The 16390-nt window shown below is 35.4% G+C and overlaps 1 protein-coding gene across 32 annotated transcripts in view; it reads right to left on the bottom strand.

The window, feature by feature from the left end:
* Positions 1-16390, bottom strand: part of EPB41 (erythrocyte membrane protein band 4.1) — a 169265-nt gene that overhangs the window by 34034 nt on the left and 118841 nt on the right. For 10 of the 32 annotated variants that reach the window (XM_032495675.1, XM_032495670.1, XM_032495690.1 and 7 more), the window contains 6 exons: positions 11939-12180; positions 8601-8657; positions 8394-8435; positions 7344-7406; positions 2827-3003; positions 986-1036 (listed from right to left, as the gene is read on the bottom strand). In XM_032495675.1, the coding sequence (XP_032351566.1) occupies positions 986-1036; positions 2827-3003; positions 7344-7406; positions 8394-8435; positions 8601-8657; positions 11939-12180 (632 nt within the window). Of the gene's footprint in view, positions 1-223; positions 603-985; positions 1037-2826; positions 3004-7343; positions 7407-8393; positions 8436-8600; positions 8658-11938; positions 12181-16390 lie in introns of those variants that run through there. The other 22 variants (XM_032495692.1, XM_032495693.1, XM_032495686.1 and 19 more) reach the window with 15 other exon arrangements.

Raw genomic sequence — 16390 nt, 5'->3', positions numbered from 1 at the left:
CTTACCATCAGAAGTTACTTTTATTACAAATAGAATGGCAGAATATAAAATGTTATCCTCATATCTCTTCATATAGACTTTAAAAACTGCAACAGTTCATTCAGTATGGCAATTAGCTTATGCTCAAGGGAATAAAAATCTCAATCCTATACATTGTAAAGATTGCAAAAGAAGAACAAAAGTATAAAAGTTATATGAGCCTCCAAGGTCTACCAGAAAAAGAAAAAAAAAAAAAAAAAACCAAAACAAAACCCAGAAACCTAAACCCCATAAAACTCAATTATAAATTCCCACCCCCTCTCTCTCTGAATCATGATTTAAAATAATAATGGCCATCATGAAGGTGTATACATCATATTAAGCAAATGCTTTTGATACTTTTAAGGAAAATTATTTTTTTCAATTGTCCAATTGAGAAGATTTTCTCCCCCAGCAATTTCTGCACTCTGCCATCCAGTCAAGACACATGTTCTCTACGAAAGGAAAAACTTGGCTCTCAGTACTCTCAGTTGAGCCAGCCTTCTCTGATCTGTTTGGAAGTTCAATACTGGTTCTTTGCACACCCCTAAGTGATATGTATCAGGGAGAAAGTAGCTGGGGGACTGGTCAGCAAAAAAAGGAAAAAAGGAAAATAAAGGATGCAAAATTATAATGATTTTCAAAAGAAATAAAGGGAAGAAGAAAGACAACATAAAAAGAATAGGGTACAATTAAATTCGTTTTCTCTCCGAATACGTATTTACATCTTCATGCAGCTTTTCAACCAGCCATGCGCCGAAATAAGCAAATTGAAAGCTGCAAAAGGTGCAGCAGTGAAAATGTTATGTGTTAGGTCAAAAGGCAGTGGGTGTGAATTTACTAGTATAGCCAAAAGAAAAAAAAAATCACTGAGCAGCTGCTGTTCAGTTCTGGGGGGATTATCTGCTTAGTGCCATGACAAGAGCAAAATCTGATTGAGAAGCACAAGTCATAACAGCAGCTTTACCTCTGGCCCACCAACCTTTCTTTCCGAGGGGAGGATAGAGGTTTTCTTCACCTGGTCACACACAAATTATATAAAATTCAGTTGCCTTGCAATGCAACAACAATACTGTCAAAGGTGGAAGAGGTATCCCCAGCGAACAGAAATATTGTCCTAATTATTAAAGAAAAAGTAAGATATGCCAGAAAGTGGAATTATCCTATATAAATCATTATCACAATACAGTTCTTTTTTACTGCATTATTCATTTAGAGGGGTAATATTATAACCCTAGAGCTAAAGTACTCCCCACTGATCTAATTTAATTTATAAAAGTCATTTCTTTAAAAGTCCACAGAATGAAACAGCCATTCCCTCCCAAAACCAGCCCTGAGATGGTTTCTGAATGGTTTTGATTAAGACATAAGATATTTTCTGGAAATGGAGACTGGTTCAGATTTGCCAAACTTCATCCAAGAGGGTACCAAGTTACTTCTTCAAAGTAGTTGAGCATCTTTAATTACTTGCCTGGAATCAAACAGGAAACTTCTAGAAAATATGCAGTTATGGTTTGCAGATAGGGTTAACCAGGAGAGGCAGCAACAAGTGCTTTCTCATGGAGTCACAGACTTACAGAAAGCAGTCACTGTCTCAGTTCAAGGTACATCCTCTAGATCTGGAATACAGAACTAATGTCCATTTATACCAGGGAGTGGAGGCTGAGAGGACAGTGAATAGAAACACTGCACCCTATCATCCCTGGTAACTCTCTTTAGCTGCCCATCATCATTCAGGAATTCTCCAGCCTTTTTGGTGAAGCTGGTTCAACTTCATCTGGAGAACTGTTAGCCAATTTTAATCGCATTTTGAAAAATATAAAATGTATCCTTTGTGAACCAATTTTTATTATCTTCTCCAGTTCCAGAAACTAAATAATAAGTTGGATAGTTTACCATGAATTCTGAACACAAAAACCAAATACTTTTAAATTATTAAGACATCCCTTTACATTTCTTAACTACAATTGCTATTGTTTTGAGGGGAAAACAAGCATGTAATTTGAAAATCATTACAATCACTCATTGAGTCACTATGATTATTTATATACATTCTTAACCTGTATGAGCTAAAGAATAAGTAAAGAATTTTTTAATACATGCTCAAGGTAACTTTTAAGATATTTTCATTACACAGATTCATTTACTCAGGTACAGGATTTCCAAAACAGGTAATGACAATAATAATAGAAAAAGAGCAGCCCTTAAAAGGTATCTCTGGGTTCTTCTAATTGTGACTGTCTTATAAAACAGTGTATTAAAAGTTTGATGTTACTCATAAAGACAAAATAAATCATCAATAGTTCCTCTAAAACTGAAATATACTCATTAATACTTAGTATTCTGCGTTCTCTGGCCTAGGGGCCTCCTTGGTTTATTATATAATCGTGGTCAACCATTCCAGACATTTCTAAGTTGTGCAAATGTTCAAACAAAGTTTTTAAAAAATGCTTATCCCTTTCCAATTTTGACATTACTAAATTTAGTAAACTCTCTGGTTCCCGAAGGCACAGTTTGAACATAAAGTTCCACTGGCTTATGGTCAATTCGTAAACATACACTAGCCAGAAGTATGCTGCTGCAGAGACAGTTCTCAGAGCTAATCATCTCCTGGTAGTTCTTAATGGCTCCCATAATTGGCTTGCGTAGTCCACATGACTTAAACAACAAGTTTTGATTATCAATGCTTTAAAGCTGGAATGAACCAAAGCTAAACTTCAGCTCTAAACTTTCAGATAAAAAATATCAATATACAAAAACACTTATTTCACTCATTCTCACAACTGGTCACATGGACAAAGTACTCACTCCTTCTCCTGTAGGGATTTGCCCATTGATGTTAAGTGTTCGAAAGGGAGAGTGAGTAGATAAGCGTTTATCCCATTCGCTAGGCCGTGGTTCTGGTACAGATTCCATGAAGTTCTTTTTCAGCTCACTGATGCTGGCATGATGTTTTTTGATCTCTTCTTGACTTTTGTCTAAATCCTATAGTTGAAAGGACAAAGATGCAAAACAATCAGCACTCAGGGAAAAAAAAAAACACACACACCAAGGGAAGCCCATCACAGACTATGTGCGTTGGCAGAAAATACACCATATCCAGGATAGATGTTATTAATCCATAGTTTGCATTCAAATTATAAATATACAAAATGGTACATTTGCTTGCTTTTTTTTTTTAAACAAGGTGCTTTTCTTGGAAGCAGTGAAGCATCATAACTCCATACCTCTCAGCAGTTATATAATCCATAAGGAGCTCACTCCTTAATTTTATGACTCTTCTTCCTACTAGGCCACAACACTAGATCTACAACTCCTCATCCCAAGCAGGTAATCCCACAACTCAATTAGCCTCAGCGTGCTAGGAACTGATTTAGGCTCAGCTCAGGCAGGATGCAGACAGCAACAGGTAAGGAGTAATTGTTAAATGAAGGACATGGTGAAAGATTCCGATCCCACCACTGGTTGCCCTGCCTTGGTGAGTTGCAACTGTACAGTATCCCTCTATCTCTACCTGGAGTTAGTTCTTCTTTCCTATTGCTAGGTTGCTGTTGTTGGTTTCTGGTAAATAGGAATAGCCCTTTCTTGATATAAGAATTTATTACTGAAATTCCTGGCTCAAGTCTCCGGAGAAGGTTGTTACTATCTCAGGGGTATAATACTGCTCATGGGTATGTAACAGAATGGCTTTTTTTTTTTTTATCAATACTATTCACAGTATAAAAGCCTTATGTTTTCCAGCTTAACTTCAACCCTTAGTACAGTTCAAAATAGGGACTTTCTTCCAGTAACCATCAATAGATGGGGCATGACTTAATAAGAATTCATCAAATACCTTATATGTCTCCTTGACAGCTTAAAATAACTCAACTGTTTCAGCAGATCTGACAACTAGGGGTAAGCTCTCACAGGGGATATTCCAGGGAGAAATGATAAAAACTAGGTTAATAAAGCTAGAAATAATATGAGAAATAACATTCAAGTTTATGTAACAGGAGGCATATAACAACTTTCCAAAGGGAGATATGGCCAGAAATAATCCGGGAAATACAACTTGAAGACAAAAACTCAAATGTTCTTTGTGCAACATGTTTCTTCCAAAAATCTCAAAAGATCTATGCTTGAAATCAAAATATGTGGGAGCCTGTCACTTGATGACTGCTAAAAATTCTGTGTTTATTATATATCAAGGCAGCTCTGTATCCAAGAAAAGCATAATACTAAATATATCTCCTAATATGCTATGGGAATTTTGGGATTAGTTTTTCTTTTTCTTTTTTTTTTTTTTTTGGCTCCGTGGGAAATGGCCTCATTTTGGGGGAAAAAAACCAATGACAACAACTGGAACTTATTTAAATAATGTGTTTAAAAAGTTTTTCCTGGGGCAATATAGGCTTCAATTAAGTAAATTTTTGTCAAAAGCAATGCCAAAGAGAAAATAGTTTATGAAAAAGAATCAGTGAGGCACATGACATAATTTTGATTCTGGAGATATTCATTCAGAAAATTCATTTACAGTCTGTTCTTTTTATTTTTGCAAACCATGTATATTTGCTTTGAGATCAAAGAGAAAACTAATCCCAAAAGAGCAATCCTGTAGCTCCCCCATTAGAGTACCTCTTGCTTGCTGGGATGAAATGTGAGTATAACTCATGAATATGGGCTTCAGAACATGGGGAAACAACAGTTTGCACTTTTGTTCTAGCTGGAAGCAAAGAAAGCATGTTTACTAGCTAAAGAAAAATATGAACAAGCTCGGTCACAGACTCAGTAGTAGGTTGAACAACTGAGACCCACCAGGCATGTAAGGCCCTGTGACCTAGCTCCTGACGAAATCAAATCTGCTTGGGCCGAGAAGAACTAAAGATATTTGGGAGGGTTAAAGGTGTGAATGCAGCAAAACACAAATATCAAGAGATGCTATGATAAAACCATAACTCTCTGGGTTAGCCCTTACTATGAGAGACTGGTGATTTGTTATTCTTCTTGCCTAGCTTTTGATTGGCTTGGAACCTGAGAAAATAAATGTTTCAATATAATCAGTAGTTTCTGAGCGAGCTTTCTCCATTCCTCTTAGCTGGCTGTTGGAAACCTGTGGGGGCACAGAGTAAAATTAAGATATCAAAGGGACCTGTTCCAAATAGAATTTGTCATAGATGCTTGCTATGACGTTCTCTTTGGGAGATGGAGGAGGAGGCGGTAGATCTAAAAATGAACTTGACCTTATTTGTGCCAGAACAAAGCATTAGTGGAGGTGGGGTAGGAGTAGGGGGAGGATGGAATGCTTTAAAAAAAAATCTGCTAGAGTGACAGATAACTCGAGAGAACTTCTTTAAGGCGGGAAAAAAACAATACTAAAGAATGATGGTTAGCCAAATTACTTCGGCTGGTTTCAGGTTAGACACTTTCTGATGCCTATCATCTTATAATTTTAGCAGCAATCAAAACAAACACTTCATTAAATATAAAATATTCTCAAAAGGTAGTTAGTAGTTTTAATTTTCAAACACACACTTATTTAGAAATCCCCTCTCATGGCTGTCAATGAAATGCTGGGAAAAACATCACACACAGGGACTTTGTGAGTCTCAGAAGCCATAACACACCTCATGGAGCAAAGGACAAATATATGATTGGTACTGCAGGTTCCAGTTAAGAGGAAGCACTAAAGATGGACTAGTCAAGAAGCTGACACGTTTGGAACTGGGAGGTGTTACACTGCTGAGCACAAGGAGATCAAATGACATCTGTCATTCTTCCTAATCTCAGAAGAGAAACCATTCAGATCTAGTTTCAGCTATGGGCGAAAGCAGAGATCTAGTTACTAAGTTTGAAATATCCTAGGGTCCAGCCTAAGAAAACTTCACGTTACATGAGGTAAACATATATAAAGCACTTGGTATTGTACCCACCACACGGTACATGATTAATGAAAGCTGGCCATAATTTTCATTATTTTTATCAAAGTACCTTACATGTAGCAGGCATTCAAAATACATGTATTGATAAAGAATAAGAGGAGGTTAAGTAATTATTGGAGGCCATTAGAGAGCTATCTAAAAAAGTTTCTTCAAGCTTCCAGTTTTAACAATATTTAACACATTTAATATAAGTTCATCTTTCAGGTCTCAGCTAAAATGTTACCTCTTCAGAGACAGCTTCCCTGTCCATCTTTCCTAATAACTTGTAATCATTTTATCAGTATTTATTTCCTCATTATTTCTCTCCTTCCCACTTCCCCACCTTGTACACTTCCTGAAGGCAAGAACCATGTTTATCATCTTCCTATATATTTAAGTCCCTGATGTCAGAATTTATACCCATTTCTTTTGGTTCTGCCTTGAGAGGAGTTGTAAGATAATTAGGTCATCAGCTTCCAGGTAAGTTTTTCTGAGGCATAAACTAACATGGCCTATTTTTTCACAGAATAATTCCAGTTTCCTTAATTTTCTCCTCATTGAGTTCCTCTGATCTTCTAAGTTTTATAGTTCCTTATCCAGTGTGGAGCCCAGAACTAGATAAAGTATACTAATATAGGTCTGGTGAAAATCTGACCAATGCTGAGTATAACGGGAAAATGACCTTGTAATTCCTATAGCAAATAGTAGTTTCTATTTCTGAATGGAAGAAAAGTGTAGTTTAATAGAGTTAGATGGACCCTAACTCAAACCTCAGCTTTACCAATTTACCAGCTAGCTCTATAACCACAGGGAAATTACCTAATTAAGCCTCAATTTTCTCACCTTTAACATAAAAATCCCACACACATAGGCCTGTTTTATAATTAAACTATATTATAACATAGTAACTACTCATTAAATGCTAGCCTCCCTTCTTTCTTTCCTGTATCTTACTTTTCCCCCAATCGTTCTTCTGTCATTTTCTAGTATCCCCCAAATTTTAAGTCCATTTTGAATTGTGATCATTTCTCCTACTTTCCCACACTCTCTAGGTTCAGAACATGAAAAAACTGTACAAATTTGATGCTTGAAACATACAGAAGTCTATACTCTTGGAAAATTCAAGGAACTTTTAAACAGTGATGTAGTACTTTCTAAAAGTGGGTAAAACAATGGAACCATTGAATGCAGAGGTAGTCCCAATCATATATTTTTTAGATAAGTATGAGAAATGGAAATCAAAGAGCCAAAAGGTGAGATGGTTGCATATATTCATGATTACCAACATGCAAAAGCATTTGAAACCTAAAATTCTCTCATGCAATGGCGTGCAAAACCAAATGCAGCACAGAAAGACGGGGGATCAGCAAAGAATGCAGAAGGTTACAGGCAACCAACTGAAATTAGCTTCAAGTTCATACAAACCTCCAACATTAAATTGCTATGTCTGATATAAATGTTTTCACCATCTAGTCTCTCTCTCTTTTTCTGTGAAAATGAAAGAGGGAAAAACAGAAAAGCATAAAAAATTAAAATGTTGTTCTTGCGGGAAAAAACTGCAAATTGGCAAACCAAAAAAAAATTTTTTTAAATTAAATGTCCACAGCGCAGCATATGCCAACATAAAATGGTCACAGAACCACAAGGACACACAGAGGACATGATCACCACTAGAAAATGGATGACTCTGATCATGAATGATGGAAGAATGTGATGATGTTATTTAAATAGACAGTGCTCCTGGCTTCATTGGCTTCTTACATAACAAGCTGTTTTATGTTCATTTTTGAAACTGAGCTGTTTGTGGGTTACCTTAAAATGCGTGACTTTAAGAAGCTTTGAAATTCCATGTTCCACAGAGTAGAGAAATGCTTTAAAGCATTATTTAGCTTTTTGGGTATTATTTCATACTTAGTAATACTGTAGTAAGTACATCTCTAATATCTTTCATAAGAAAGATCTAAGGGCACTTTATACCCAATCAGTCAACATGCTATTCAGTAAGAACTAATTCATCCCACTCTATGGTTGGGAAGAATAAGGCACAAAATGGCCAAACCTACAATTATTAGCAATATTTGGAGTTGCTGCTATGATGGTTTCCATAATAAATACACATAAAATACTGTCTGATTCCAAGCATATGGTGCCATTGTTAAATATTTCTTACAAAGTTTAAATATAAAGGATAGATTTGGCCTTCACTAATTATTTGTGTTTAAAAAATATTTCCCTAATGTAAAGTTTATTCTAACAAAATTTTTCAATATGTGGTATAGGATTATAATTTCTTTGGCATACGTATGTTTTTACATATATGCATATACATACGTATATGTATATGCATCTGCTGTTTGTAAGTAATTTCTGAGTAAAAGAAATCAATGAGAAGAATGGATCACTGTCTTTTTAATGCACTGTTAAATCAGCATGGGTGATGGTAATGCACTTTTGTGAAAGTGAAAAATGGCTAACCTTCCTCATTCTTATCAGATCTTCAGTTTTTTCTGCAAGCTTCTGTTTTGCCATTAATAAAAAAAAGAAAGAAAAATGATAAAATATTGGCTCATTGAAGTTTTTCTGAACCTTCATTTTGTAATTTTTTTTAAGAAGTGGGGAGTAGGGGAGAAGAAAAAATTGAAGAGGGAGGGGAAAAGGAACAAGTGGCCTATTGACACAAACCTGTGTTTGGTCACCATTTGAGGTGGGTACTGTGACCTCGATGTGGGTTTTTTCCACCTATATTTAAGAAATAAAGTGGTAAAAACATTTCAGGTTAGTAGGTTTCTATGAATAGAGTCATTTCCAAATAAGCCACATCTTTAGGCTAGTTGTGATATCAGTTAAGATAATCATCATGATGCAGTCTTACTGGGGGTGTTACCAGGAAGGACACTGCTCTCAACAGCAATCTGTTAGTTCACCATCACATTTTCAAGGCTTGAAGAGGTAAAATGGACAGTCAAAGGATAAAAAAAGAAGATTAAGGTAATTATTCTATTAATGAAGAAAACGTTTTTATACTTATTTATAAAAAATTACTAAAATAATAATTTAGGCTTAAAAAGCCATGTTTTTGTTTTGTTCTTAGAAAATGATCTAGGAGTATTTCAAATAACATTTAAAAACAAATTTACAAATGAAGATATCAATGTATGACATATATGAGTTAGAAACAAAAAGAAAATCTCTATAGTTAAAGCATACATAAAATAAACCACATAAGACACCAAGCAGGTAAATACGAACAATTCTGTTAGTTGATCAATATATTTAAGGAGGGAATTTCACCCTTCAGTTTATTAGACAACAAAGCATCAAAATAAACTCAATCCAAATTATTACTGATGCATGCAATTACTTCCAATGCTGATTTATAAATAAGCATACATGGGGCTCAGCTGCAACATTCAACACACTTTAATCTCCTTTCCAGGGAGTTGGAGCCCCTGTGTTTGGTGGATGGGCAAGATTCACCCTTAATGGTAGGAAAAGAATAACTAAGGCCTCTTGCCTGACTCTGAAACACCTTTAGTAATAGTCACTTTATACACCCAAAATGGAGTATGCATAAAAAAAAAAAAAAAAGACTGTTAAGAGAAAGAATAACAGAGTGAACAATGCCTAAAGCACTGGATTTATCAAAATAAGAAAACTTTTTATTAAGTGTCAAATCAATCACTTTGTATCATTACATTCTTTACAGAACCTTATTAATCTGTGTTTTGACGTATTCTTTTTAACCATACTTGGCAGCATTAACTTGGGATAAAATGTCACTGTGCAGTCATAGGACTGACTGTAAAGAACATAAGATGATATCAAACTTTGTGACTCTGTCAAATCATAAGCACATCTGGCTATAGCCCTTTTAACTACCAGGGATAATTAACAATTCGGGTCATTTCTACTTGGAATCCCAGTACACTTGCTATGTGGCCATTAGCAAGTTATTTTACCTAAGTTTTTTATTGATAAAATGGAGATAGTATCTCTACAGACTTGTGAATGCTTAGCAAATGGTTGTTCAAAGTATTTTGTAGAGCTTAAACTGTTTGTTTAAAGAATAATGACTTTGTGTTTTGGTTCCTTAGTAATTCAACAGCAAGAAACTGAGATCCTCTACTTTAGGCTAAGAATGGAGACCAAGCAGCAACAGTAGTAGTAGTAGGTATGCTCCTACAGAGAATGTTAATTGAGATAGAGATGTACATGGGGAAAGGTGCTATCTCCATACCTGCAAAATAAGTCTTGTGAAATGACTCAAGATGCCAAAAAGCTATCTCCATCTGGCACCAAATTAATGTGAGATAATGAGATTTCCACAATTACAAGGCTACTTTATTACTACTGCTGCTTTATATAATAAATATGGCTTCAAGTAAATTCCATTATTATTTTCTAACTGCTACAAATAAAATCAACTGAGTCACCCTTAATTCTGTCACTGCTATTACAGTAATAGAAGGTTATCAGAGGTGGCTTTTGATCTGATCTCAATATAACTATCTCAAAATACATATTTAGTCAGAATTAACTGGCAAGAAGACCCCCAATTGGCACTTAACTGGGGAGCATATAACAGGAAGTGATCTCTCCACACTGCCAAGGTTCCAAGAGCAAGGGGAACCTGTTCTTGAAGATACCTGTGTCTGCCATATAGGCAAAGGAAGAAATAATTTAGCAGAAAGCCAAAGGAATCTTAGCCACTAAAATGATTCCCTTGCCAATTCCAGTAGTCCAATACTTTCCAGTCAGTATCACAAATGGAGAGATAGTCAAAAGTGCCAGGTGAGCTATCCTAACATTAAAAACCATGGTTAAGTCTAACATTTTAAAAAGCACAGTTGATACTGAATCTGATGGCCAACTTGACTAAATACAAAAATACAAACACCTACCATTCACTCAATTTCCACCCCTCATACTCAAGTTGGTCTCAAAGGACAGTAAAAACTCTGCCTTATTGAATAGTTTTTTTAATACCATCAAAACAGAGCAAGATTAGCCACTGCTCTACAGATAAACTAGATATTGAACTGGTTCCAAAAGAATAGGATTAATCCATCTGCACTTTCAAAGGCCTTACATGTTTTAAATTTCTTAACAGACATGTAACAATGTAATTTTTCTTATAAAGACTGCTTCTATTAATTCTGTTGTCAATAGTGAGGTCTGTATTTACTTCAATAAATCTGAGCTGACATCTCAACTCCATCACTGCATAAATGTATTTTTACATTTTTTTTTAAAAACCTTTTAAAAAACTTTATTATATTTAGGGGGAAGGGTAATTAGGTTTATTTATTTATATTTTAATGGAGGTACTGGGGATTGAGCCCAGGACTTCATGCATACTAAGTACCCATTCTACCACTGAGCTACACCCTCCCCCACTTAAATGTATTTTAAAAAGCTTCAGACCAGTTACTGTTACTCCTGGGAAATTTGCTAATTAAATTGGTGATTTTTCAACAAGGTTCAATGACTATGGGTACAATCAACTCAGTAGCATAGCCTCTCCTACATAAGGGATTTCCCCCTTTTGTAAAGTTTCTTAAGATTGGAACAACCACTAGATGTGCTTTATGCAACTTCTGGATGTTCTCTGGATGTGCTGCACATATATCCATTTTAGGAAATCAAATTATATTTTAATCACACCAGCTGAGCTTACTCTTAAAAAGGAATGTGGAGATTCCTCTGGAGGAGTAAAAATTATGTTTAAAGGAGATGATCACAGTACTGGTGTGTTTTACGGACTTATTTTTAAAGATATAAGTTGGGGAAAGCTGCGAGTCACCTGAAAACTTCTGGGATAGCTTACAGTCTTCATGACATAATTCTATAAAAAACATTTTACAGGTTCATGGGAGATACCTTCTTCCAGAAAGAGTGAGGAAGAAATAATTTTGTTAGCATTCTACAAAAAGTCAATGCTTTGAGAACCTTCCTGGTCAAGGAGTTAACATTTCTGGACCAGAAAGGAAATTAGCTAGATGTTTGGACTTTTGACATACCTTCTCCACTTCTGTGGGCTCTGGCTCAGGTGGCTCAGGTGGCTCAGCTGGCTCAGCTGGCTCAGCTGGCTCAGGTGGCACTTCTTCCTTTTTCACTTCAACCTTCACTGTTTCCTTCTGTGTTTTAGGAACCACTGTCTTTTTAACAGGTGCACCTGGGACGCTGCCTTCTGTGACCTCACTCTGAGCAATGGCTGGTGCAGAGGTGGGCCGAGGGCTTCGGTCTGCTGAATCGATGGCCGCTATGTGAAAAAGGGAAAAGGGAAAAATAAGGGAAGGCAGGAGTCACTGTACTACTTCAAAGTCACCTGGTGAAATAATTGTGAATCCGGAACACACACAAGTGTTACGGTGTCCAGCAGGATATCATACAGAAGGTGAAAAATAAATAATTAGTGCTCTGGCAGGTAAGTGATGGCAGTAAGAAAGCTAAAAGTACCCTCAATAGAAAAGCTAAAATGTCCTGACAATCATGTTCCATTAAGGGTGGGGCAGGAGGTGGGAGGTGTGTGGGCATGGACATCAAAGTAAGAAAAAATAAAATTGAAAACTCATTTTATTAAAAAGTTTGCAACATTGTTTAATCTTATAATCTATTAGTTTCAAGAACCTGAAAGATAGTCTGTAGAGGAGAAAAAAGGGTTAATTAAGTCTGATTTCTTCCATAAAGGCTTTTTGAAATAAAGATCCACTTATTTATAGGCGATTTCAGGAACCTAAAAATATATTCCAGGAAAAAAGGATTAAGTCTCATCTCTTCTGTGAAGCTTCCTTGGAATGATTACAAAATAACTTGGAGTGATTACAAAATAATTTGATAACTGGATCATCTGATAAGACATGAACCCTTTTTGATGCTTGTTTAAGGGCAAATCTTTTAACCAGACACTTTCCTTTTTAATTATCTGATTAAATAATATGAAGCCAAAACCTTTCCCCTTTTGTCCTTAAAAAAGCCAAAACAATCCTTTGAGTTTTGTCCTACCTTTGCCCAGAGTCCTACTAATTTGCACTATTGCTCTTATTCTCTAATATATTTAGGGCAGCAGTTCTCAACCACAGGTGATTTTGCTCCCCAGAGAACATTTGGCAATGATTGGAGACATTTTGGTTGTCACAACTTGGGAAAGAAGCAGGAGGTGGTACTGGCTCCAGTGTGTACAGGACAAGGTTGCTAGGTTAAGAAACACTGGTTTAGGAAAAAGGCTGTATATGGACAGTTTTAGAGAGAATATACAGTACAAACTTATGACAAAAGCTTGATCTTTTCACAGAGGTAACAGTTGTTCTGGTTTGGACTATTGGGCATCTAAGTTTCAGATCACTGACTTAAAAACAATCATTCATATTCTTTTTATAATTTTTATCTTCATTCTTTCAGGAACTAAAAGAAAACATCCATACACTTTGTAGTAAAACCTCATTTATGTGCAGTGTCTAGGAATGCAGTATGTTTCCACACGTTTAGTATTTCTGATAACAGATCATTATTCTTTTAAATTTTAATTATTCTACAAGGAACTCTTTATAAATTTTATTACACACTTTCCTGCCTTCTTAAACTGAATATACTGAACTTAATTTATCCTGGTAAGTTTAGATTTATAAGTAGTAAGGATTAGGTAAAACAAAGGAATTCCATGAATCAGAACAGATGCGAAAAACTGAAATTCACAACTACTTCATATACTCAATACCAAGAAAGAAATGCTTGATACCCCATAATGATCTCCAATGAAAGAAATCACTCCTCAGAGGATACATAGGAAAAACACAAAGATCTACTTTATCTTTCAATGAAAACGCTATAGCCTCTTGCAAGTCCCTGCTACTCATGGGTGCTCTAAGCCAGTCAATGCAAGAATGGCAGATGGCAGACCAAATCTAACAACACAGGGGAATGTGACAAAATATTTTGCTCACAGTTGTGTTAAGTATCATTATACATGTGTATTCACACCTCCTCTCAAAGAATTAATTCAGCTGCCTGGCATCATAGAAACAGTCCATGTTTTCACCATGTGTTATTTTGCCACTTGCGTTTGGTTTTAATCCAATACTAATATTGCAGAGCCAAATGATTTAAGTCTTCAGCATTCCCAGCCCTGGCAATCTGTACTATATGTGGAAAAGTAGGTATAAGTGTGGGAACTGGAAGTTACAGAGGCAGAAAGTTTCATCATTTGTAAAATGTGGAAGATATTAACTCTACAGGACAGTTGGGGAAGGCATACTCAATGGATATAAAAATACTTTATAAATCCTAAATATTAATCATTTTTAATGTCATATATAAGTCTTCTTTTATTTATTTATTTTTTGATATGGGTTAATATTTCAAGAGTAAGTTGGGCAAAAACTAATTATGTGCACACTGATATGCAATTCAAGTGAAAAATATCACCAAGGCACTCTGGAGATAGGCAAATTCCTTTCCCTTTCTCCATAAGAAGGCTACAAAAACTATCAATTACAACAGACAAATCATGGTAGTAAATGTGGCTGTTATCTTTTTAAACAGCTCTATTGAGATATAAGTCACATACCATAAAATTCACCCATTTAGATTGTATAATTCAATGCTTTTTAGTATATTCACTGTTGGAGGTAGTGATTACTTTTTAAGACGTTTTGGCTTTTCTGTTTTATGAATTCATTTGTTAGCTATTAAAAGATTTTTGGTGCATACAGAGAGAACACTTAACTTTAAAAATTCATTTATTTCCCATCTCTGAAGGTCTAGACAAAGAGGAGTACTGGCTGTGATCATCTTGTGGACCCATTAACTCCAGCATTATACTGATATTATCTGACAACAACAGAAATTTAGTTATATACTAGAGCAGTGAAGAGTAAAACTCAAAACCATCATATTGAGTAAAAAGAGTCTTAAATTCTGGTTCTAGCTCTGTTACTTAATTATGCAACGGATCAATGGAACCATAACCAGAGTGCCCCCATAAATTATGTGTGGATCTTGGAAAACAAAAAACCCAGCTGATGCTAAGTTCCACCATAGACAGATGTGGTATCTAAGAGTGGAGCTTTGGCATTTGTTTTGTTTTAAAGCTCCAAAGAGGATACAGGCAAGAATGCAGGCAAGAATCACTGCAACCACTACTAAGTGGACAAATGAACAGCTTGGTTGTGTGACCATAGGAAGTTATATAATTTTTTTGTGTGCCCCAGTTTCCTTATGAGTAAAGCAAGAATTCCTAAGTGCTTCTTGATCACTAGGTTGTTGGCACCAAATAGGAATATATGGAAATAGTTTGAAAAGCAAAAAGTGCAAAAAAACTATCTGAAAAATCCTTGTCATCATTACTAGTTTATCCTTGTGACTTACCACTCTGTGGTATAAACTGGGATCTGAACCAGTTTTAGTTCCTTCAGCTGGTGAAGCAGATGCTCTGAGCACCAGATATAACAGAAGAGAAAGGGAATGTTCATTAAAATGAGGCCCCTTATAAAGCAATTCTTATTAAAGTTTCCCTATTACACCATTCCTAGCTTAAAGGCTTATATTAATTTAAAAAAAAAAAAGAGAGAGAGATAGAGAGAAAGAGGCCTAACAGGGAAAAGTCTCTCTACTAAGAAGAATGGCAAAGGAGGGAAAAATACTTTCCTTAAGACACGCTTTCAGTTCTTTTACTGAGAAAATAATGCACAGAGAAAAAGAAGACATTTGAGAACAGAACTACAAAAAATTTGTCCAACTTAGTTTATATTCAGATGTTTAAAAGATAATATATGTAAAACATTTAGAAGAGTGTCTGGAACATACTAAGTGCTCAATGAATACTGACTATTAACCTGTAAACATGGCACTGGGAGAACATTTCTAGATGCTACTTTTCCAGCTCTGTCACTGATTAACTATGTGACCTTAGGCAAGTCACTTAAATTCTAAGGTTAGGTTGTAAGAAATAAGAAACATCAATGGGTACCCCTTTAAGAAATTAGAAAAAGAACAGTTCAATAAAAGTAAAAGGGAAATAATAAAGATCCTAGCTGGCATAAATTAAATTAAAAATATATAACAGGAAGAAAAAATCAAAAGTTGTTTCTTTGGAAAGATTAATAAAATTAATAGATCTGTAGAAAGACTGTTCAAAAAAAAAAAAAGGTAGGTACACAACTTACCAACATCAGAAACGCAAAAGGGGACGTTGCTATAGATCTTACAGATATTAAAAAGCTACACAACTTTATGGCAAGAAATTTGAATATGTAGATGAAACAGACATTTCCTAGAAAAATGCAATTACCAAAACTGAAACAAGAACTAGAACATCTTTTTTTTTTTGTAATTTTTTTTTAATTTTTTTTATTTTGGGGGTGAGGTAATCAGGTTTTAATTTATTTACTTATTTATTATTTTAATGGAGGTATTGGTGATTGAACCCAGGACCTCGTGCATGCTAGGCACACAGTCTACCACTGAGCTGTCCC

This window comes from Camelus ferus, chromosome 13, assembly GCF_009834535.1.
Source record: "Camelus ferus isolate YT-003-E chromosome 13, BCGSAC_Cfer_1.0, whole genome shotgun sequence".
Classification (NCBI taxonomy): domain Eukaryota; kingdom Metazoa; phylum Chordata; class Mammalia; order Artiodactyla; family Camelidae; genus Camelus; species Camelus ferus.
Note: the sequence above shows the minus strand (reverse complement) of the source record. Positions and strands in the feature narration are given on the sequence as shown.